The 25675-nt window shown below is 43.8% G+C and overlaps 1 protein-coding gene across 3 annotated transcripts in view; it reads right to left on the reverse strand.

Annotated features, from left to right (window-relative positions):
• Smarcc1 (SWI/SNF related, matrix associated, actin dependent regulator of chromatin subfamily c member 1) overlaps positions 1-13743 on the reverse strand; it is a 128794-nt gene extending 115051 nt beyond the window's left edge. For 2 of the 3 annotated variants that reach the window (XM_029562282.1, XM_008830731.3), the window contains exons 1-3: positions 13433-13743; positions 10322-10441; positions 2401-2486 (exon numbers count right to left, since the gene is read on the reverse strand). In XM_029562282.1, coding sequence (XP_029418142.1) covers positions 2401-2486; positions 10322-10441; positions 13433-13621 — 395 coding nt within the window. In that variant the 5' untranslated portion in view covers positions 13622-13743. The remainder of the gene's footprint in view (positions 1-2400; positions 2487-10321; positions 10442-13432) is intronic. The other variant, XM_008830740.3, reaches the window with a different exon arrangement.
• Between the last annotated feature and the right edge of the window lie 11932 nt (positions 13744-25675).

Raw genomic sequence — 25675 nt, forward strand, 5'->3', positions numbered from 1 at the left:
AGCTTTACTTTGAGGTCTATACTAATTTGGTCAGAGGGACATAAAGGACAGTTTTTGCTCCTTGCCCTCCTAGGTCAACTAAGCTCCAGGGGACTATGAGCATCTCTCAAAATGTCCTGTTAACTGTGGTGCATCACCTGTCCTCTTCATCAAGGAGGACATGGAAACCCCACCAGATGGACTTGAACCAGTGTCCAGTCTATAAAGAGGAGGGTCAACACAGAGGAAATATTTCCTCCATGCTTCCAAGTGAAGCCAGCCACAGTCGATCAGGACCTTTTGTTTATCTTCCCATAGATGGAACTGGTAAAAGAAAGAAGCCAGGGACCCTTCCCAAGCCCATGTGACTCCTGAGGAACAGATCCTCAAACGACCTTAAGAATAAAAATAAACTGGTTTGTCTGGGCCAACTGTATGGTCTTAAACACCCAAAAGGAAAATTATAACCAAAGATTAAAGGGATCAATATAATTAAGAGTCCATCTGTATAGCTAAAAGCTACATAACAAGAAACAATGCCAGACAGGATACCTTCCTTTGAGGTGTTGGCCAGGGTGGCCCAAGAGACTCCCAGACAGTAACCTGGGAAAATAAACAGCAGACCCCAATCTTATCTAAAGGAATATTGGCAACTAATTGTTGCTAGATGAGGAAGAGCTTATCTTCCTAAAACAAGGAACTCTAGATAGGCTGACTAGATTCAGCAGATGAACAAGCACTGGAGAACAGCTGGGGGCACCAACAACACAGTGAACAGTAAGGGATTACAGAGTATATGGGCTCCAGATGGGTTAGGGTGGGGTTGGGGGGACTACAGGAGGGTGCCATTTGGCATGTGGGTATATACATGAATAAGATTGTTGTGGGATGTTCTGTATGAAATACACACAAAAATCAACAAAAAAAAGTTGTATTTGAGGAAGAAGTGTAAAAATTTGATTCATGCTAATTAGTAGAGCTGAAACACATTACCAGTGAAATCTACATGATGATTTTATATCCATGCTCAGGTGCCAAGGATCTCAGAAAGTAACCGACTGTGACTAGTAATAATCAGATACATAAGAGATTAGAGACGAATGCGCAAACATCTAAGTGTTAGTAGCATTAAAAAAGAGTTTCTCTGTATGAAACAGTGTATTTTAAAATGAAACGGAGATCTTTTGTGAAGGTTAAAACCTCATTCTATTTTATGTCTTATAGGGTAGATTTATATTGAGTTCAATACAGCATAACTGTATCAATTCAACTGTGAACCTAAAACTTTACAGCTAATTTTGAAAGAGATGCATCTTTGCACTGGAAATTATTATTGAATGCGTTAATGCTGTAATGAAATGCTTCTTCTAATCATGTGGTTATTAAATAAGTAATTTTTTTTTCCCATCTTTTTGAGATAGGGTCTCCCTTGTAGCCCTAGCTGGCCTGGATTCGCTATGGAGACCAGACTGACCTCAAACTCAGAGATCTGCCTGCCTCTGCCTCTGCCTCCCGAGTGCCGGGATTAAAGGTGTGCGCCACCATGCCTAACTAAATAAGAATTTTTTTTAAAAAAGATCCAACACCCTATTTTCCATAAGCAGCAAGCAAATACTCAAACAAAAAATTTCTTTAATTAAAAAAAAAAAAATCATAAAAAAAATTATTTGTTGTTTTTTTTTTGAGCCAGGCATAGTGGCACATGCATTTAATCCCAGCACTCAGGAGGCAGAGGCAGGCGGATCTCTGTGAGTTCAAGGCCAGCCTGGACTACATAGTGAGTTCCACGCCAGCTGAGGCTACTGGGAGACCCTGAAAAAAGGACCAAAAAAAATAAATTAAATTAAAAATTTTTTTTAAAAACTGCTATCAGGTTCACAAATAACCATGTTGCAAGTTCATAATACACTAATTTCTCAGTGAGCCTACTTTCTCATTTGTACCTATCTATTCTCTATAGGAAATAATTTCCCCACAGCTATGGATATACACCATGATAGGGCATATGCTCAACATGCACAAGACCTTTGATTCAATGCCCAGTAGCACAAAAACCAAATCTATCATAACAATGGAAACTAGGCTCTTGAAAAACACAACTTATAAATTCTGAAAACTCACCTTTTAAAATTCACACCTTAAGACTTTTTTTTTTTTTTTTTTTTTTTTTTTTTTCCCCCAGGGTCTCCCTGTAGCCCCAGCTGTCCAGGAACTCACTATGTAGACCAGGCTGGCCTCGAACTCACAAAGATCTGCCTGCCTCTGCCTCCCATGCCTCCCAAGTGCTGGGATTAAAGGCTTGCACCACCACACCCAGCTTTAAGAATTCTTACAGAATTCTGTAACACCACACAAAAGGATATGATTTAATATTAAGTCAACTTTACACATCAAAACATACAAATAAATATAAAAACTTACCACCCCTGTTCATTTTTGTACTTGTAAGCAGCCCCAAGAATGTGACACAGGGTGCCTCCAGCTTTGAAATCCATGAAACATTTTGCCTAAAAATTATACAAACAGAGAAAAATAAAAGTTCTGACAAAATTATTCAGGTCTAAACTATGTTTTGTAAATTTAAAGATATAAATGTGAGGATGGCTCAGTCACAAAAGTGCTTGCTGAGTTCAGATCCCCATCACCATTATGTAAAAGCTAGGCACACCTATGATTAGTTCTGGAGGAGACAGAAGCTACCTAAGGCATTCGGGCTAGCCAGTCTACCTTAAGTGGTAAGCTCCAGGCTACTTTGCCTAAAAATAAAGTGCATAGGGCTTCCTGACACATATCAGGTGGATCACTAACTTCCACATGTCAGCATATACATGCACAAGCACCCACACCCAAAATTTTTTTAATAAGTTTACAGAGTAAAAACAATTTCCTTTCCAATGCCATTAATATACTCCCAACCCAAAAACAACACTTGAAACTGAATCAAATATTTTACTTTTTATTTTCATGCTTTTGGGTCTTTTAGAGACAGGGTCTCCCTATAGCCCCACATGACCTGGAACTCTCTATGTAAACCAGGCTGGCATCAAACTCACAGAGATCCACCTCTGCCTCCGGAGTGCTGGGACTAAAGGCATGTGCCACCATGCCCAACTTTTTTTTTTTTTGTCTTTCTGAGACAGGGTCTCCCTGTAGTCCCAGCTGGCCTGGAACTCACTATGTAGACCAGGCTGGCCTTGAACTCACAGAGATCTGCCTGCCTCTGCCTCCCGAGTGCTGGACTACAGGCGTGCGCCACCATGCCTGGCACTGACTTTTTAAGTCAGGTTCTCACTAAATTACCTAAATTGGCCTTAAACTTACCTGTAGCCCAGGTGGGTCTTGAACTCTTTGCCTTAGCCTCCTCCCAAGTAAATGGGTATAAAAGACTTGAGCTACCAGGCCTGGTACACAGCATTTTTTTTTGGGGGGGGGGTCTTTTTGAAGCAGGGTCTCCCTGTAGCCCCAGCTGTCCTGGAACTCACTATACAGACCAGGCTGACCTTGAACTCACAAAGATCTGCCTGCCTCTGCCTCCCAAGTGCTGGGACTACAGGCATGCGCCACCATGCCCGGCCTGGTTTAATCCCCAAAGACAGAATATCATATAGTACAGGGTGGGCTCAACTCACCATGTAGCTATGGCTTACTTCTGATTCTCCTGCCTCTACCTTCTAAGTGATGAAAAACTAATGCGTATAACCAGGGTTTCCTTATAGCCCCAGCTGGTCTCGACTCTGGCATGTTGGGACTAAAGGCATTTATGAGATGCACACCAGCCCGGTCTAAATAGTAAGTTCCAGACCAACTGAGACTACAGGGAGACTGTGTCTCAAAAACAAACAAAAGAAAACATTATTTGCAGGGACAGAGAATACTCAATGCTTAAGAGCTGTTGATCTTGTGGAACATGAGAGTTCAGGTCCTAGCACCTATACCAGGCAACTCACAGTTGCCTGTAATTCCAGCTCCAGGGGATCTAATGCCCTCTTCTGGCTTCCATGGGCACCCACACATATACACAGATTAAAAATAAGTTTTTAAAAAAATTATTTGCTTTTAACTTTCTTATTCAATTCTGTTGTATGTTACCACAAATTAGAGTAATCACTTTCATTTGGGAAAATGTAGAATTCTATTTTGAGAAGAAGAGAAGTATATCTGGTCCTACCGGAACTAAGCCATGAATTTTTTTAATTATAGCTGATGACTAAAAATATCCTTCTCTAATCTAACTCTTGAAGTAAATAATGGTTTAGTTCCCAGGAGTTAAAAATCCCATGACTATGGGCTGCAGAGATGGCTCCGCAGTTGAGAGCACTGACTGCTCTTGCAGAGGACCCGGGTTCAATTCCCAGCACCCACATGGTGGCTAAAAACCGTCCTTAACTCCAGTTCCAGGGGAATCCAATGCCCTCTTTCTGACCTCCTTGGTATTGTACAACACAGGTACACTCACATGCATGCAGGCAATACACTCATAAACATAAAATAAAAATAATAAGGGGCTGGAGAGATGGCTCAGCAGTTAAGAACACTGGTTCAAATCCCAGCACCCACATGGCAGCTAACTTTAATTCCAGTTCCAGGGGATCCGATAGCCTCTTCTGTCCTCCACCGGCATTGCACGACACAAGTGCACTTACCTACATGCAGGCAATACATGCATACACATAAAATAAAAATATTTTTAAAAACTAATAAAAATAAAAATGTATTAAAAAAAATTACATGACTAAAGGTCCTTGATTAATGTCATGTTGTTAGATACTTACATATTTGAAATTAGGAATACCAAAAGTGTGACTCATACACATATTTATTAATATTTTTTAATTTACTTTTTTTTTGAAGCAGGGCCTCCCTGTAGCGCCCCCCCCACCCCCGCCAGCTGTCCTGTCACTATGTAGACCAGGTTGGCCTTGAACTCACAGAGATCCGCCTGCCTCTGCCTCCCAAGTGCTGGGACTACAGTAATTTACTCATTTTTATTTTATATGTAAGCGTACCCACGTCATGGATTTTTAGCTGGGATCTGAACCCAGGTCCTAAATGCGGAACCATCTCTTTAGTACTTTTTTTTCTGTGGGACAAGGTCTGCTGTTCAGCAGGTCTCAAACTCACTATGTAAACCAAGCTGGCCTTGATCTCAGAGAGACATACCTGCCTCCACCTCCAGACTGCTGACATTTAAAGTGTGTGCCACCATGCCCAGCAACAAATGATATTTTTATTTTATATGAACTAGTGCTCAGTGGGCAAAAGCACTACCTCCTCTTACAGAAGAACCAGGTTTGGTTCCTAGCACCCACCTGGTAGCTAACAACCATCCACAACTCCAGTTTCAGGGAATCTGACAGTTTCTTCTGGCCTCTACAAGCATTGCACATATGGCTATACTTACATGTGTGCAGACAAAACACTACACACATAAAAAAATAAAATATATATAACCTTCTTAAAAATTAAAGGGGCAGGCATAGTGGTACACACCTTTAATCCCAGCTCTGAGGAGGAAAATGCAGAGCGATTACCTGTGAAATTGAGGCCAGGGCCTGTGAAATTGAGGCCAGCCTGGTCTCCATAGCCAATTCCAGGCCAACTGGAGCTACAGAGAAACCCTGTCTCACAAAGACAAAAAAATAAATAAAATAAAGGACCTGGGAAAGATGGCTCAGTGGTTAAAGAGTACTGTCTGCTCTTCCTGCAGGCCTAGGTTTAGTTCCCAGGACACACGGTAACTAACAGCCATCTGTATCTACAATTCAGGGACTCCAATGTCCTTTGAGAGCACTGTAAGCACGAATGCACTTATATCCACGCAGGTAACACTCAATACACTAGCCCCACATGGTGGTATATGCCTTTAAAAACATTTTTATTAGCCAGGCATGGTGGCACATGCCTTTAATCCCAGCACTCGGCAGAGGCAGGTGGATCTCTGTGAGTTCACGGCCAGCCTGGTCTACATAGTGAGTTCCAAGACAGTTAGGGCTCCAGGGAGACCCTGTCTCAAAAACACCAAAAAAAAAAAAATTATTTATTATTTTTATTTTATGTGTAGGAGTGTATTGCCTGCATGTATGTGAGTGCACCCGTGTCGTGCAATGATGCAGAAGTCAGAAGAGGGCTTTGGATTCCCCTGGAACTGGAGTTAAGAATGGTTCATAGCCACCATGTGGGTGCTGGGAATCGAACTCAGGTCTTCTGCAAGAGCACTCAGTGTCCTTAACCACTGAGCCATCTCTCCAGCCCCAGTGTATGCCTTTAATTCCCAGGAGGCAGAGGCCGGGAAATCTCTTTGAGACTGAGGCTAGTGTGGTATATATATCAAGTTCCAGACCAGCTGGGGCTATAGAGAGACTTTATCTCAAAAGTGAAAAAAAAAGCCAGGCTTGGTAGCACACACCTTTAATCCCAGCACTCCAGAGGCAGAGGCAGGCAGATCTCTGTCAGTTCAAAGCCAGCCTGGTCTACATAGTGAGTTCCAGGACAGCTGGAGCTACAGAGACCCTGTCTCAAAAAGACCAGAAAAAAAAAAAAAAAAAAGAAGTCTCTCTTAAAAGCAAGGAAAGAAAACAAACTATTTTATATATGTATATTTGACTCTATGTGACATCTGATAAACTACACTGAATAAATGAATATTAACTGTATTTTTAAAATATTTTATTTATTTATCTTATGTGTATGTGTGTATTACCTGCATGTAGGTAAGTGTACCCTTGTCATGCAATGCCCACGGAGGACAGAAGAGGCTGTCAGATCCCCTGGAACTGGAGTTATGGACAGGTCTTAGCTACCATGTGGGTACCAGGATTCGCACCTGGGTCCTCTGCAAGAGCAGTCAGCTTTCTCAACCACTGAGCCATCTCTCCGGCCCCTTTATTTATTATTTTTACTTTATGAGTGTTATGTTATGCCTGCATGTAAGTAAGTGCACCCGTGTTGTGCCACACCAGCGGAGGACAAGAGGCTGTCAGATCCCCTGGACCTGGAGTTCGGACAGTTGTTAGCTGCCACTGGGTGCCTAGATTCAAACCCGGGTTCTCTGCAAGAACAGTTAATGTTCTTAACTGCTGAGCCATCGCTCCAACCCTATTTTTATTTTTTTATGTGTATGACTGTATTATCCGCATGTGAGTAAATGACCTGTGTCCTGCAATATCCCCAACCAGAAGAAGGCATCAGATCCCCTAGAACTGAAGTTATGCATGGTTGTTAGCAGCCATGTGGGTGCTGGGAACCAAACCCAGGTCCTCTGTGAGAGCAACTAATGCTCTTAATGGCTGAGCCATCTCTCCAGCTTCCACAACAAGTTTAATTTTAAAACTTTTAAAAAATACAGTTAATGGCCAGGTATGGTGGCACACACCTTTAACCCTAGCACTTGGGAGGCAGAGGCAGGTGGATCTCTGTGAGTTCCAGGCCAGCCTGGTCTACACAGTGAGTTCCAGCACAGCTGGGGTACAGGGAGACCCTGTCTCAAAAAAGACCAAAAATAATTAATTAATTAATTAATTAATTAAGTTAATGGGGCTGTTCTAGGGGATCTGACGCCCTCTTCTGACCTCCGAGGGCACTGCACAACACGGGTCACTTACATGCAGGCAATACAATCATACTCATAAAAAAATAATAAAATATTAAAAAAATAAGCTCATAAAGTGGTTAAGAGCACTGAATGCTCTTGCAGAGGACCCAAGTTCTATTCCCAGCACCCACATGTTGGCTACAAACCGTCATTAACCAGTTCCAGGGAAGTCCAAAGCCCTTTTCTGACCTCCACGGCACTGCACGGCACAGGTGCACTCACATACATGCAGGCAATATACTCATACACATAAAATAATAAAATATTAAAGTAAATAAACTGGTTATGATAGCTCACATCTGTAATCCAAAAGTTAAGGCAGGAGAAATGCTATGAATTCAAGACCAGCCTTGTCTATAGTATAGCAGGTACCAGAACAGACCCAAAATAAAGTTAAAAAAAAAAAAGTCTTTGTTATATTATCGAAAAGTATTACCAGAGGAGTCATGTACCAATATTAAATATTAGAATGTAATTATGCATTCACACTCAGTTCTGAACCATTAGAAAAGACGCAAAATTGAGTGCTGGCAAGATGACTCAGCAGTTCAGAACACTGGCTTGCTCTTGCAGAAGACCCAGGTTGAATTCCCAGCACCCACATGGTAGCTAGCCATCCACCGCTCCAGTTCCAGGGGATTCAACACCCTCTTCTGAACTACAAAGGCACTGAAGACACGAGTGCATTTACATACATGCAGGCAATACATGCATACACATAAAACAATATTTTTTAAAAAACGATTAAATAAACCAGGTGTGGTGATGCACCCCTTTAATGCCAGTACTTGGGAGGCAGAGCCAGGCAGATATCTTTGAGCTCCAGGCCAGCTAGGGCTATAGGGAGACCCGGTCTCAAAAAGACAATAATAATAATAATAATAATAAAAATTTCAACAAGTTCAGCGGGGCATGTTGGTGCACGCCTTTAATCCCAGCACTAGGGAGGCAGAGGCAGGCAGATCTTTGTTGAGTTCAAGGCCAGCCTGGTCTACATAGTGTGAGTTCCAGGACAGCTGGGGCTACAGGGAGACCCTGTCTCAAAAATAAAGAAACAACAACAAAAACTCAACTATTTAAGAGATAATGATGGAAGGGGGAAAAACCCATATGATATATATGAAGAATGAGAAAGATAATGAGGCACTGGTGCCTTTAGTCCCAGCACTTAGGAGGCAGAGGCAGGCAGAGTTCCAGGTCAGTTGGGGCTCCAGGAAAAAGACCAGAAATAAAAAGAGGAAGAGAATGAAGCAAATTTTTAAAATATTGACAGATGGTCAATACTGGTTTAGAAATTTTAGGTCTTCTAAACCATAGCCTTTCAAGTCTGAAACCATTTATTGCCAAAATTATAGCAAAAAACCTAGTCATTAAATTATTACACTGTTTTTTATGGCTGTGTGAAGGTTTGAACTGTTCCTGAAGCTGTTCTTAATTGGCTTGTACTAGTCAAAGGAAGGCAGTGCCATGGAAGGCTTGTAATCCCACTAGGGCAGCAGCCTTGCTCAGCCAAATCTGCTTGTTGGTTCAAGAGTTCTCATGAAGAGCCACAGTACAGAGCTCGAAGTTATTTAAAGTACTAAGTCATTTTATCTTTCCATTTTATTAACTGGGTGTTACAATTGTTTGTAAACTAATAAACTTACAAAGGTGATTGGTATGAAGATAGACTTCTTCAGCAAAAGCTACACATTAAGTACAAAAGACGCCTAATTTGGAGACCCTTAAATTATTTCTTATAGTCCTAACAGTGGCTCTTCCATCAAGAGACTAATAGGAACTCTGAATTTGTGAATTCTTTTATAAAACTTGATACAAATCTGAAAAAAAAATATTGACAATCAGGAATTCTGAGCAAAGGGGTACTATCTTTGAAAACTTTTACTCTAAAATAATTTTAAAGTATAAAAGTTATTTAAAAACTTCAGTCTGACAGCACTTGAAACCCTAGGCTTAATCCCTAGCATTGAGGGGCGTAAAAAGTCTCTCTCTAGTTCTATATAAAATTTTACTCTGGCTTTCTACTTAGTACTAAAGGTAGTCAGGACACCCATTCTAGTCAATTCTGTTTCTTTGACTTTTTTCCTGGTTTTGTTTCTTTTTACATATATTTATTTACTTTGTGTGGAAGAGAGGAGACAATAGGTAAAAGTACTTGCCACCAAACCCAGTGACTTAAGTTTGAGCCATGTGACCCACATGATAGAGAACCCATTCCTGAAACTTCTCTGACCTCCACATGTTCACTGTAGCAAGTGTGTGCCCATGCACTTACACATTTAAGCACACACTAAATAAATTTTTTTTAAAAATTGTTTATAAAGTACTCTTGCAATAAGATTCTAGTCTATTAGGACAAAGAACAGTACAGACAGCACAGCAGAGAGCATAGCACCTATACTAGAATAATCCTCAAGTCTTCGTAATTGCTACAGATTAAGATATGTTAAATGACTTATGGCAAGCAAGAATTCCACCTAGCCAGGGATAGTAGCACATGACCATAATCTCAGTACAAGAGAGGTAGAGTATGAAGGATCAGGAGTTCACAGCCAACCAGCTTCTACTACATAGCCAATCCCAGGCCAGCCTGGACTATATGAGACTTTCGGAAGAAAACAAAATCTTCTCTCTACAGGTTGTTTTTCTTTTCCCTACAGCCTGGCAGCAGCAAGGGAAATCAGCCATCAGCTATACCTAAGAGTACAAAATCTGAAGATGCTCCTAAGAGGATGAGGATGGTATACTTACAGGGAGCTTGGTGAAGGCTGGGTTGGTAACATGTTTCCCAAAGGAATCTTCTTGGAACTGAAGAAGTTGTACCACCAATCCAGCCAGTGTTTTATTGGTAGGAGCATCTGCATGAACATACTGCAAGATAAAGACAGGACTTAAAAACAGGTACAGTGTGTAGAAAAGAAAGCTTCCTAGTACCTACTAAGCATTGGCACTATACTAACTTTGTAGGTATTTGAGGCACATTCTCTGCTGTAAAGAAACTTATAAAAATATACACATGGCAGTGCCAGGCATGGCTGGACACAGCTTTAATCCCAGCACTCGGGAGGCAGAGGCAGACGGATCTCTGAGTTCAAGGCCAGCTTGGTCTACAGAGCGAGTTCCAGGCCAGCTGGGACTACAGGGAGACCCTGTCTCAAAAAGACCAAAAAAAAAAACAAAAAACAAAAAACGTTCAAAACACACAACAGGGGCCAGTAAGATAGCTCTGATAACCTGAGTTCAATCCCCAGGACTCACATGGTAGAAATAGAGAATTCCCAGAAATTGCCGTTCAGCCTGCATACATGTATGCATAATAATATGCATGTACACACACCAAATAAATATAATAAAAAAGTAAAAAGTCATCTAGGATGTATAATTTCAAAAGCCATACCCATACCAGTAGCAAATGGGTCAAAAATGAAGCTCAGTGCTGAAGTGAGCTTAGAATGTACCAGGCTGGAACTCAATTCCCTGTACTGAAAAAAATCAAATACATATTGAGAAGCAGTAGATAGCTTCATGGCCAAGAAAAGATAATGGGTAACATGACAGGGAAGCATGATTAGTAAATTAAATGCAAAAATTTTCAGAGTCAAGCATGATGGCACACACCTTTAATCCCAACAATCAGGAGGCAAAAGCAGGCAGATTTCTGTGAGGTTGAGGTCACCCTGACCAAGAGTGACTTGCAGACCAGCTAGGGCTGCTGTTTTGAAAAACAAACAAACCAGGCTAGAGAGATAGCTCAGCAGTTAAGAACACTGGTTGTTCTTGCAGAAGACCCGGGTTCAAATCCCAGCACCCACATGGCAGCTAACAACTGTCCATAACTCCAGTTCCAGGGGATCTGACAGCCTCTTCTGTCTTCTGTGAGCATTGCACGACACAGGTACACTTACCTACATGCAGGCAATACACGTGTACACATAAAATAAAAATAATAAAATTTTTTTAAAATTTATACATTCTAAAAATGCAGTTAAATGCAACAGAAATGCTTAGTGTAGAACCAAGCAGAAATATATCAAAATTCCTTTTGATTTTTGTCTTTCAAACCTTAGAGGCATAATCAACAGAGTCCTGAGCCTGAGGCAAAAGATCTTGAGTTTGAAGCCAGCATTCTTTTTTTGTTGTTGAGACAGGGTCCCCTGTAGCCCCAGCTGGCCTGGAACCTGCTATGCAGATAGACCAAGCTGGTCCCAAACTCACAAAGATCAGCCTGCCTCTGCCTCCCCAGCGCTGAGACTAAAGGTGTTGTGAGGCACCATGCCAGGCTGAAGCCAACACTCTTATTGAGCTCCAGGTCAGCATGGGCTACACAATTGGACACTACCTGAAAATAAATCAGTAAAAGAACTGGTGAGGTTCTCTAAACAAAAAAAGTAACAAATGTATTCTATGTTAAGGGAGACCAATACTCTTATCAATGTACATTGAGATGAGAAAATCTAATCCCAAATGTGATCTCAAAGGAGAAGGGGGTTTGTCAAAACAATTAATAGGGTTGGAGAGATGGCTCCACAGTTAAGAACACTGGTTGTTCTTGCAGAAGACCCGGGTTCAAATCCTAACACCCACATGGCAGCTAACAACCATCATTAACTCCAGTTCCAGGACTGATGCTCTCCTCTGGCCTCCTTGGACACTAGACAACATAGTTGCAACATACACACAAAATAAAATATTTTTTAAAACAAACAAAAAATTAGTTCCCTTTCTATAAAAAAAAATATTAAGGATATTTAGTATGGATGAAGCCAATCATGATCCTGAACATTGTGGAAAGACTAACCTAAGTCCTTGCACTCTCCAATCCCCATACAAAGTCCTCAAAGGGGGACGCACAGAACAGGCAGGCAGCCTCCTAAAATTTTAGTAGAATTTCTGGCTGTTTCACTCTATCATCTAAGGGAGTCATTCCTCAATATTTACATAAAGGGGAGATTTTACACTACCTTAAATACTGGGGCCAGCGAGATGGCTCAGCAGGTAAAGGCAGTTGCTACCAAGCCTGACAGCCTGAGTGTGATTCCTGGACCCACAAAGTGTTAGGAGAGAACCAAAGCCTGTAGGTTGGCATCCACACACACAAATAGGTGTAAATAAATATTAACCAAGAGTTGTCACAACTTTTAAGACCACTGACTCAGAATGTACACTCCAAAGTAGGAGAAACACGGGAAATTTCATCAAAAAATGGGAAAACATTACAAAGGAAATACAAATGATGTAAGGTTTTCTAGTATAAAGAGTTCTCAGTAAAGAGCTCATCAAAGGACACATTAACTTTTGTACTCAAAACTTTTATACATTACCAAAAGTACAATGAAGTGGAAAACCATCATTTCAAGTTCTGTAGTACCCATTCACCTTATAATACATGACTTAAACATTCTGTAACTAACTTGAAAGGCCACTCGTCCTAGGTCCCATAGCGAATCCACACCAGGCAGCAAACCCTCGGTTATCTAACGACTTAGAAATTGGTCTCTAAACAAAACTTCAAAGCTTTTAAGATGCTGGGCTCAGTCTTTAACCTCTTTGTTCACACACCTAAGGTGGCTAACAAAAGGACGCACGCCCAGCGCCTCTGCCGAGCTCCACCAGCTCTCGCATGGAAGAGCCAGGAAAAGAGCGAGGCAGGGGCTTCCAAGCCGGGTGCGTGGGCCCGGGAGAGGCCCCCAGGTCTCCTAGTGCGGAGCTCAGCCCGCGGGGGCGTGGCGAGCGCGGAGCCGGCCTTTGTTGTCCCTCGTGGCGCGCGCGGGGGAGGGGCGGCGCGAGGCTCACCCAGGGCCAGAGCCGTCTCCAGCCCCGGTCGCGAGGCTCCCCAGTCCTCACCGGCGCGCGCGAACCCACCTTCTTGTAGTGCTTGCCCAGCCAGACTCGCACGGAATCCAGCTGGGACACGGTGTCCGGGCTCTCCCAAAACTTGCTAGCCGGGCCCCCGTCCTTCCTCCGATAAACCGCCAGGCCAGAGGCCGCCGCACCCCCTGCACCCACGGTACCCGCAGCCGCCCCCGGACCGCCGCCTGCTGCCGCGGCCATAGTCACCGTCCGTCGTCCCCACAGCCCCGGCCTGCGAAGGCCCTCGCGGCGTTTCCCTCTCGCAACCGCGCGCGCGCGCAGCCACCACCGCGGCTTCTCAGCTCCGCCCAGTCAACTCCTTCCGGCGCTGCGATCCAGCCCTTCCCCTTTTAGGCACCAGCGCCTTAACAGGAGCTAGAGAACACTGATGCGCATGCGCAGCCTCGCATACCCGCCTCTTCCGCCTACTTAGGCGGATCACTAGCCGGGTTCTGCAGTAGACTCCTCTGGGCCACGGGGTCGGATTCCTAGTGTGTTACCAAACTCGAGAAGCTTCTGTGTCACTGTTTGCCACTGCCGCAAAGGAGAGGCTTGGTCTCTGAGAAGTGACGAGGGGAAAGTTTATTTAGGGTTTGGAGTGCTCCCCAAGGGACCCACACTGAGCACACTGTGCACTTCCGCCCCGACAACGGGAGGCCTGCCCATCTCGGGAAACCTGCGTCCTGACGCCATATCTCGGAGCTTCGTGGGTTTCACACACCATCCGCCGTTAATGACTCCGACCACATCAGCCGATTCCTGCTCCTCGTCCTTGACGTATCTTCACTTCTGAATTTCACACTTGAGTCCCTCTGAAAAGCATTACTTTGAAGTATTTCAGAAAACTGGTCTCCTGACTGTAAATTTTGAACTGTAAATCTTCAAATCAGATTCACCCGACAATTTCTCTGTAACTTTCGCCACAACCTACTTATTCACTGGTATATCCTTGAAGTCGGGAATAAAACTTTTTATTATTATTATTTTGGTCTTTTTGAGACCGGAACTCCCTGTAGTCCTGGAACTCGCCATCTAGACCAGACTGCCTTCGGCCTCACAGAGATCTGCCTTCTGAGTATTGGGATTAAAGGCGTGCACCACCACGCCGGGCTAGGGCCTTTTATATACACAAGTTCAGTAAATATTTGATGAAATGAAATTGGTTTACGTGGAGGCTGAAAGATCTTAAATTATTAATAAAGTGTGATTGGCTGTAATATAATCATGAACAAATGCTGTGATTCTGGAGCTGGAAATGAAGTGAGATGAGTTTTTCGACCTTTGAAAAATGAAGAGTAATCAGCATCCTTGAGACAGAAGAGAACTAAAACAAAGGCTTTGAAGTTTCAAAAGACCACATGGTGACTCTAAAATCCATGGATATAAGAACTGTAAAGATGGGCTTTACCCATAAGCACTGGAAAGCAAACTGAGGAAATGACATGATGATGTTTATACTTTAGGAAGATAATCCTAAAACTAGTTTGGGGAGATGTTTAAAGCAAAGATGAGAAGAATAAAATATGGGTAAGACATGGATTATGAGTGCTACAAGTTCAAGCCCAGCCTGGGATACAAGAAAAACAAGGTGTCTGGCAAGGCACATGAAACACAGGCCTAGTAACCTGAGTTGGAACCCCGAACTCACATAAAGGAGAAAATGGATTCCACAAAATTGTTCCCCGACAATGTGTACTGTATCTTTGAACACAAAAATATATCATGCACACAGCATGTATTTTTATTTTTTTAAATATTTTTATTTTATGTGTCTGCATGTATTGTCTATGTGTAGATAAGTGCACTCCTGTTGTGCAGTGCCCACAGAGGACAGAAGAGGCTGCCGGATCCCCTGGAACTGGAGTTACAGACAGTTGTTAGCTGCCATGTGTGTGCTGGGATTCAAAACCAGGTCTTCTGCAAGAACAACCAGTGTTCTTAAACGCTGAGCCTTCTCTCCAGCCCCAAAGCTGGAGAGCTGGCACACCCATTGATCCGCCTGCCTCTGCCTCCCGAGTGCTGGGATTAAAGGCTTGTGCCACTACGCCCAGCTATGTTTTTTTTTTAAAAAGGGGGCAGTGAGATAGTTCAGTAGGTAACACCAAACCTGATGTGGTTTCAATTCTGGAACCCAAATAGTGGAAGGAGAGAACTGACTTGGGTATTGTCCTCTGATCTCCACACATAGCCATGGCACACTTGCACCCACACACATAAATAATTGAAAACATTTTTTTGTGTGTGTGTCTGAACCAGATGAGGTGGCACATGCCTTTATCTCAGAATTCAGAGGCCAAGGCAGGTGGATCTCTTGAGTTAGAGGCCAGCCTGATCTTCATAGGGAGTTCCAGGCCAACTTGGGCTACAGGGAGACCCTGTGTCAAAAAAGACCAAAATAGGGGCTGGAGAAATGGTTCAGCGCTTAAAGAACACTCACTGTTTTGCAGAAGACCCAGGTTCAGATCCCAGCACCCATATGGCAGGTAACAACTGACTGTAACTCCAGTTCCAGGGGATCCGACGCCCTCTTCTGCCCTCCGCGGGCATTGCACGACACGAGTGCACTTCCATACATGCAGGCAGTACACACATACACATAAAATAAAAATAACCCTCTGCTTCCCTGAGCCTGCAGGACCCGCCGCAGGCCTCCCTCTGGGGTGTAAAAGTTTCATTTCTGATCTATCATTTAGGGCTGAGCGCTGGAGAGGTTTTAGCTAAAGAGCAGCGCTTAGTGCATCAACGGAAGTCTCAGCGCTGCTGCTCCATTTGCCTGGAGTCACTTTGATGGCGCAAGTGAGCACATAATGTACTTTCCCCTGATGTTTCAGGTACTAACCCATCATCAGATCCACTGTCAACATCTTATTAGATTCATTATGTCATTGACATTATTTTAATAACTCTGGCAACTGCATGATAGAAATAAATCACGAGCAAGCAAAAAAAAGAAACCAATAATAATAATAATAATAAGGCTGGGCATGGTGATGCTCGCCTTTAATCCCAGCACTTAGGAGGCAGAGGCAGGCAGATCTCTGGGAGTTCAAGGTCAGCCTGGTCTACAGGGAGACCCTGTTTCAAAAAGACCAAAAAAAAGGGGCTGGAGAGATGGTTCAGCCGTTAAGAGCACTGACTGCTCTTGCAGAGGACCTGGGTTCAATTCCCAGCACCCACATGGTGGCTACAAACCATCCTTCACTCCAGTTCCAGGGGACTCCAAAGCCCTCTTCTCACCTCTGCGGCATTGCACAACACAGGTTCACTCACATACATGCAGAAAATGCACTCATACACATAAGATAAAAATAATAAAATATAAAAAAAAATTTTTTTTAAAGGCCAAAAATAAATTTTGGCTCAAAGTAGGATAAATCCCAGCACTCCGGAGGCAGAGGCAGGTTTGTGAGGTTGAGGCCAGCCTGGTTTACATAGCAAGTTCCAGGGATGCCCTATTTCAAAAAAGAATGGAAATAAAGGCTTACTTCTCTTGGGGGCAGGGGTTGAGCGATAGCTTTGCTATTAAAGGCTAAAGCTAACAACTAAAACATAAAAACAAGAATGGATTATGTGCCTGAGTTCCAAGCCAGACAGTGCTACAGAGGACCCAAGTCTCTAACAAAAGGAAAAAAAAAAAAAAAAAGGATTATGCCCTTTAAGAGCTTAGACTCTAGAACTAATAATGACTGCTGTTTCTGCAGCACTGTGTACCATTGTACCATGCTTTGTACTAAGTATACCTATTTACTACAGATAAGAAAAATGAAGCATGGGGAGAAAATGGGGTGGGGAAGGAAAAGGAAGCACAGAGAGATTAAGTAACTTGGTGCCAATTATTAGAGGTTTTGTTTATTTCCTAACCTAAGAATTATACTCTGGAGCAAGTATCCCTCTCAAATACATTGTGGTTTTTCTTGATAATGTGATTAAAGCCATAAAAATGCAGAGGAACTCTGTATGGTGGTAGAGGACTGTAATCCCAGCATTTGGGAGGTAGAGGCAACAGGACCAGAAGTTCAAGGTCATCCTCAACTACTAGCATTCCAAAACAGCCTGGGCGACATGTCTCACACACTGTGGCCCGAATTCTCTCTGGGTCTTCTACACGATCAGACAAACCATATAATATGTTTTATGTGATTTTATTAACTTAAAAGGTATGAGTACCCAGTGCCTGGCCCGGCGCCACCACAACTCAAAGCCCACCTTATCAGACTGTGCCACACCCATAACCCCACTACCATTTGCTCACGCCTCCAGGGTTAGAGATCTTGCCCCAGGTCCACAGGGAGTCAGTCCATTGGTCTTTGAGTTGCTGCACTGCCTGCTAGTTTCCTACACCATCACACTCTACCGGTGGCTCCTGGCTTCCATCCCAACATGGCTCCCAGCCACACCCCCATCATCCACACTTTGCAGCAGGCCCCACCCATTGGAGGAACTAGCCAATCGGGAGATACTCCACCCCTTTCCTCTGCTCTTAATCTTTCCATCCATCTTCCACTGAAGTCCCTGAGCCTTGGAGGGGGTGATAGATGTAGGGTGATCTTTCTTGTATCATGACGAGAGAGTGGCTTCTTGGACCTCCCCATTAGTCGTCTTTAGGTCATGGCCACTTGTTGGGGACTCTTGCTGTGTAAAGTAGTCTCTTCATGTCCGGAAAGCCTACGGGCTCGGATTCAAATGCAGAGACTCCTTTTTCAGCAGGATGCTTCCCTGGCATCTTCCTGACTCATCTTTTGAAGTAGCCACCACAGAAACATGGCCTCCGGCTCTGGAAATGCCAGGCTTTCCTGTGTGATTTTTCAGGCAGTCTGGCAGCCTGGCAGGAGCTTACTTCCACATGTAAATGGGGCATCCTAAAAGTACCTATCAGCTAAGGTTTTTACTACCACCCCCATGGTATAAGTGTCCTGGTTTTTCCTCAATAATTGGAGCTGGAGCTGGATTACTAAGACTTGGAGCCGAGCAGAGTCAGGAGAATAAAGAGCTGTAACAAGGTCACCTTGACACAAAGTATAAGACCACCCTGTTATTGTATGACCACCTGGTAACTGCTGATTTCAACATTCTTACTATACTTGTTATGGCTAGGAAGTTGACTAATTTTTTTTGTTGTTGTCTTTTTTGAGACAGGGTCTCCCTGTAGCCCCAGGTGTCCTGGCATGCGCCACCACACCTGGAAGAAGTTGACTAATTTTAAAATTTCAAAGTTGATTGCTAAGTATATGACTGTGTCACTTGTCTGTATAATGATTGGTTGTTGATTAATAGATTAAAAGTCCTGCTATTTTGTACAAACCTGATTGGTTCACAAGTGTCCTGTTTGAATAATATTTCTGTAATCCTACAAAAACTCAGACCCGACAATCATCAGGGCTGCATCTACTCCCGAGATAGCCTAGCCGGTCAAAAAATAAAATTTACCTTGCTACTTTTCTGAAAGTGGTGCTGGTGATTTTTATGTGAACTCCAACCTATAACACATGTTTGTGTGTGAGCTCATACAGAGGAATATTTGATCTCTGTTTCTGTAATAAAATACCTGCGATGATTCACTTATAAAATAAAAAAAATTATTGTGGCTCCAGTGTAGGAAGTTTGAGTCCATGGTCAATGGGTCCCTTTGTTTGGGTTTGTGGCACAAACAGAAGGTGGTACAGCGTGCTGAAAGCATGTGGGAAAGTCAAACCACTTACCCCAATACCAGAAAGTAAACCATATCAAGGAGGAGCCCACAGGCCCATAACCCCCTTCAACACCTGCACCATATGCCCTAAAGACTTTCCACTGGACCCTACCTGTTAAGCCTTCTGCTGTTTCCCGTTGGGGATCAAGCACACGATGTGAAGGGAGCCTTGGGGAGGGTCCAAATTCAAACTCTAGGATGGGGGTTGTGCAACTGTGGCCCCAATTCTCTCTCAGTCTCCTGCGTGATCAGACAAACCTTATAATATATTTTATGTGAGTTTATTAACTTACAAAGGAATGAGTACCCAGTGCCTAGCCCCGCACTGCTGTGACTCAGAGCCCGCCTTATCAGACTGTGCCACACCCATAGTCCCCTGCTAGCATTCGCTCATGCCTTGGGGGCCAGTGATCTTGCCCTGGGTCCACAGGAGCCAGTCCATTCTGTCTTTGAGTTGCTGTGCTGGCTGAGAGTTTCCTACATCACACACTCTACCAGTGGCTCCCAGCTTCCATCCCACAATGGCTCCCAGCTTCACTTCCTAGTTCCCGTTCTGTGTCAGGCCCTGCCCATTGGAGGAACCAGCCAATCGGGAGACACTCCACCCGCGGGTGAAATTGGGGCGAAACTCGACTGAGCCAGCCTCGGTAGCAGAGACCCACAGCGGAGAAGCAGCGGAGAAGCAGGGGCCCACCAGCAATGCAGCGCAGACACGCTGCGGGACCTGCCGCCCTCCAGGTGCGTGCAGGGGACCGGCGCCACGCTAGCAGCTGGCGCCCCGGGATCCCTGCGCACTGAGAGAGTGGTTTCTTGGACTTTCCCACTAGTCGTCTTTAGGCTGTGGTCACTGATCTATCTCAGTGGTGTTTCTTCTACAATGCCACTGATCTATCTCAGTGGTGTTTCTTATACTACAAAGACAAATGGAAGGAAGTAGACACATCTAAACAAACATGAATATATAAATACAGATGCCTAGAGGATATCCCAGTAGGTGTATTATATTCATTAAACAATATACTTATGATGGCTTCTCCACTAGGGCCTGTAGCCTTTCTTGACAAAAGGTGTTGGTCTGGTCTACAGCACCAGACATGTGTTCCACCCGTAGGAGTGGGCCTTATCCAATTAGAAATTTGTCAGTTGTACGTATGTGGTCAAGCCATTATTGCACTTGCAGATATTGCTTGGCATGTCTGTAGTGTGCAGCACGTGGGTCCATCATTGAGTAGACTTAAAGGGGATCCTTTCTTCCCCACCCATCTGCATAGCACCTTCTGGCAATATGAACGCCATCCATCCAGTGGCATGGAGTTTTTTGGCTTAGTCTCAGTTCCATCTCTTCTTCTTCTCCCACGCTCACAACAATCAGTGTCCTCAGCAACATGGCCTTACCAACCTTTCTAGTGTACAACTGACATTAATGGCAATAGCCTTGGTGAATTGGAGGACCCCAAGTGTCTCTCTCTGACCAACAGCTCATAGGGGGGCAACCCACCACCAGTACTGTAGATTTTCTTAAGAGTTGTCTATAGCTGGCCTTTGCTTCTTCAGGTATCTTTCAAATGGGTTTCACATCTGTAAAACACTCAAAGGAACGTTAACATTATTTATTAAATCACTCAGACAATGTCTCATAAAGCATGGAAAGGTTTTATCCATTCATATTAACTGTTTTTGCTATAGATCCTTGTTAGGTACCATAGCATGGGTATGAGGCATTAATTTGGTTAGCTCATTACCACTTTTAGTTATCACTTTGGATTCTTTTATTCTTGATACACTTCTGACCCTGCACTGGGCTAAGGAAGCAGGGGGCTTCTCCTGTTCCCACTGCACTTGTTGGTTCCCTGAGTCAGATAGGCTCTGGGTCTGCCTCCTGACTGTAGCCATATCTGTCATCTTCCCCTTGACCATACCAGGTTGCTGGGGGAGAAATTATTGGGAAACCCTGCTTCCATCCCTAGTATAGCCTTTATCAGAAGAGAAATGCATCTTATTTAATCCTTGGGGATTCTTAACCGCCCCTTGTACAGTTGTTATCCTTCAATTGTCCTTTGTAAACTGTTCTTCTGGTTTTAAAGCCTTCCAGAAACACCTCAGTACCGAATTTGGTTTTCTATCATTTTTTTCTCTGGGGATTTGGGCTTGACATAAGTCTTGCCACATTTGTCTTCTAGTAACCCAAGTGGACTATTTCCTCTGTCTGGTCTTTTTTATATCTCTTATAGGGTGTTCTGTTATTTCACAGACACATTTTACATGCTGGTCAGAATCATTTAGATATGCCAAAGCCTCTCTCACTTTACAAAGATCCATCAAAGGGCTTAGTAAATCCATTAAAGCCTCATACCATTCTCAAGGGCCCAGTTGAATTAAGCTTTCTTTCATATCTCTGGTGAACACAGTCTCATCTGGCCCAGTGACCTGGACATCATATATTGCTTTTCTAATACCTAGTTCTCTCAGTAATGGCTGCCCCTCCTTTATAGTCCTCCAGGCCCTGCTAATCATGTTAGTCTCCCTTGGTGACAACCATGTATCTTTAATGCCTTCAACCAGCCATCCCATTAAGGACACCCCCCCCCACACCCCGCATTGGCCTAGGTTGAACAGCCTATATCGTAAGGATGGATGGGTGGTTATATAACTCAGCTGTGAAGCATCTGAAGGACTTAGACTGACATCATTTGCTCCCATGTCCCATACTCTCACAAGGCATGTGGCCAGGGGCTCTCTGCTTGCTTGCTTGTAAGTTTTTCCTAGCTTTAACACTTCCAGCATGGAATATTTCCTAGCTATAGAACAGTTTGCTTTTTTTTTCCTTTTTACTATTATCTGTCTTTTTCTCTGAGTCCTTGAACTTTACACAAGTCAAGTGTCCTGCCTTTCCTCAGTCTCCAGCTCTGCGCCTGGGTCTGCCTTTTCAGCATTTCACGCCTGGGTCACATCTTTTATCATGCAAAGTGGCTGCTCTATTTTTTTGGGAGCTCCCTTTGGGTCCAGAGCAGATAAAAGATTTTCTAGCCTTTGAGTAACTTTTAACAAATCTTCACATACCCGCAACATATCCCCACATTTACAACATAGCTGTGGCCCACGCTTCTGCGTGGCTGGCCTCTTTTTAGTAACCCATTGCAAAAACCACATCAGAGCCGCCATCAGTGCTCTTCTAAAACTCATTCTCAGTTTCGTCATATCCTGCCGAGTGTGCCAATTCTGTGGCCCAAATTCTCTATGGGTCTCTTCGTGATCAGACAAACCATGTAATATATTTTATGTGAGTTTATTAACTTACAAAGGTATGAGTACCCAGTGCCTAGCCCCGCACCACCATAACTCAGAGCCCACCTTATCAGACCGTGCCATGCCCATAGCTCCGCTACCATTCGCTCACGCCTCTGGAGCCAGCAATCTCGCCCCAGGTCCACAGGGAGTCAGTCCATTCTGTCTTTGAGTTGCTGCACTGGCTGCTAGTTTCCTACACCATCACACTCTACCATTGGCTCCTGGCTTCCATCCCAAGATGGCTCCCAGCCACACCCCCATAGTCCACACTTTGCAGCAGGCCCCGCCCATTGGAGGAACTAGCCAATCAGGAGACACACACAAAAAAAAACACAGGAGACCACAAAAAGCTATTTTGAGGGGCTGCAAAATTATTTAGATGTAAAGGTGCTTGTGGCAAAGCCTGACAAATCTGAGTTTAATTCGAAAACCCCACATGGTGGAAAGAGAACTGACTTCCATAAGCTGTCTTCTGACTGTCACGAAACATTAAAAAAAAAAATGTTTGAAGAAAGTTACTTTTTCCAAGACAGTGAAAATATACTGTTTTGCTGAAAACAGTTTTTAAAATCACATTAGCCACTATTCCTGGCTATACTACAGTGTTCTATCCAAAATTAGAGTGAGCTGATACGATGACTCAGTAGTTAAAGAGAACTTGCTCTTCCAAAGCACCTAGATTCAGATCCCAGCTCCCACATGGTGGCTCACAACTGAAACTCCAGTTCCAGGGGATCTACCACCCTCTTCTGTCCTGCTTGGGCCAGATAAAATAAAGATTTTTACATGTATGACTGTTTGCCTGCATGTATATAAGTGCACTCATGTCATGCAGTGCCCACAGAGGTCAGAAGAGGGTATTGGATCCCCTGGAACTGGAGTTCTGTATGACTGTTAGCACCCCTGTGGATGCTGAAAACTGAACCCAGGTCCTCTGCAAGAGCAGTCAGTGCTCTTAACTGCTGAGCCATCTCTCCAGCCCCCAAAGTAAATCCTTAAAAAAATTTAATTGGGAAACTGGAGGGGTGACTCAGTGGTTAAGAGCACTTGCTGTGGGGCTGGAGAGATAGCACAGTGATTAAGAACACTGTTCTTGCAGAAGACCTGGGTTCGAATCCCTGGGTTCTAATTAGCTCCCACATGGCAGCTAATAACTGTCAGTAACTCCAGTTCCAGGGGATTGGACAGTCTCTTCTGTTCTCTGTGGGCATTGCACAACATGGGCGCAATTACCTACGTGCAGGCAATACATGCGTACACATAGAATAAAAATATTTTTTAAAAAAGATCACTTGCTGTTCTTCCAGAGGACCCAGATTCAATTCTCAGCACCCACATGGTGGCTCTGTTGCTCTCTTCTGACCTTCATGGGCACTATACATCTACCAGTAAATGTACCAGCTATCAAAACACTTGGACAGGGCCAGGTGTGTTGGTGCACACCTTTAAGCCCAGCACTGGAAAGGCAGGGGCAGATCTCTGTGAGAACAAGACCAGCCTGGTCTACATATCAAGTTCCAGGCCACCTGGGGCTACAATGAGACCCTGTCTCAAAAAGGAAAAAAAAAATTATACTGTTCCAGCAATATGACTCAACAGGTAAAGACACTTGCTGCCAACTCTGACAAATTAAATCCCTAGATCCCACATGGTAGCAGGAGACAGGAGAGAGCTGACACCTGAAAGTTGTCCTCTGACCTCCACAAGTGCACATATAATAAATGCTTTATTTTTATTTTTATTTTTTGTCTTTTTAAGACAAGGTCTTCCTGTAGCCCCAGCTGTCCTGTAACTCACTATGTAGGCCAGGCTGGCCTCAAACTCACAAAGATCCACCTGCCTCTGCCTCCCAAGTGCTGGGATTAAAGGTATACCCCATACCTGGCCGCATACAAAAAAAGTAATTTTTTTGAGTGGGTGGTGTTTTTGAAACAGGCTCTCACTGTAGCCCCAGCTGACCTGGAACTCACTATGTAGACCAAGCTGGCCTTGAACTCAGAGAGATCCACCTGCTTCTGCTTCCTGAGTGCTGGGATCAAAGGTGTGCACCACCACGCCCATCTTGAATAAATGTAATTTTTAAATTTTTGTGTATTTTTATTTTACATGTATGATGTTTTTCCTGCATGTACTGAAGTGTACCTGTGCATACAAGGCCCTCAGAGGCCAGAAGAGGGTATTAGAGCCCCTGGAACTGTAGTTATGGATGTTTGTTTAGCCACCAGTGGGTCCACGTCTTCTGCAAGAGCAACTAGTACTCTCAACTGCTGAGCCATCGCTAGAGCCATAATAACTGTGATTAAAAATAAATACTAGGGCTTGAGGTATAGTTTAGTGCTTGGAGTGTATGCTGCAAAATATGAGGCCCTAGATTCAATCCAGCAACACTAAGGAAAAAAAAGGATGCTCTTAAATACATGTACACATATGTGATAGTTAACTTTAAACTTTTTAAATTTATGTGTATGAATGTTTTGCCTGCATGTAAGTGCACCTGTGTTGTGTAATGTCCATATAGGTCAGAAGAGGTCATCAGATCCACTGGAACTAGAGTTTTGGACAGTTGTTAGCTGCCATGTAGGTGCTGGGAACCAAACTCAGGACCTCTGGAAGAACAGGCAGTGCTTTTAACTGCTGAGCCATTTCTCCAGTCCCATGGTTATCTTTGTGAACTTGATACACCCTTCAATCACCTGGGAAGAGAATCTTAATGAGGGATTGTGTACATTGTATTTGCCTGTGTGCATGTCTATCAGGGATTGTCTTAATTGATATGAGGAAGACCCAGCCCACTACAGGTGGCACAATTCCATAGGCCAGGGTCCTGAATTGAGAGTAGAGAGATCAAGCTGAGCACAAGCAAGCAAGCAAGCAAACATGCATTCAATCCTTCTCTGCTCTTGACTGTGGATGTGATATGACCAACTGTCTCAATCTCCTACCACTGTAATTTCCCTACAACAATAATGGACTGGAAGTAACTAAAGCCTTTTCATCCCTAAGTTGCTTTTTGTCACGGTATTTTATCACAGGAACAGAAATGAAACTAAGACAACATATGTGCATACACAAGTGTGTGTGTGTGTGTGTGTGTGTGTGTGTGCATGCACATGCATGCACACACACATGTATTCTGGAATTTAGCTTAAATGCTGGCACATATCTGTAATCCCAGAACTTGAGAGAAGCAGGATTAAGAATGTTTCTGGGCTTGGTGGTGCATGCTTTTATTCCCAGCACTCGGGAGGCAGAGGCAGGCGGATCCCTGTGAGTTGAGT

Source organism: Nannospalax galili, unplaced genomic scaffold (assembly GCF_000622305.1).
Source record: "Nannospalax galili isolate Female #2095 unplaced genomic scaffold, S.galili_v1.0 scaffold1050, whole genome shotgun sequence".
NCBI classification, from domain to species: Eukaryota; Metazoa; Chordata; class Mammalia; order Rodentia; family Spalacidae; genus Nannospalax; species Nannospalax galili.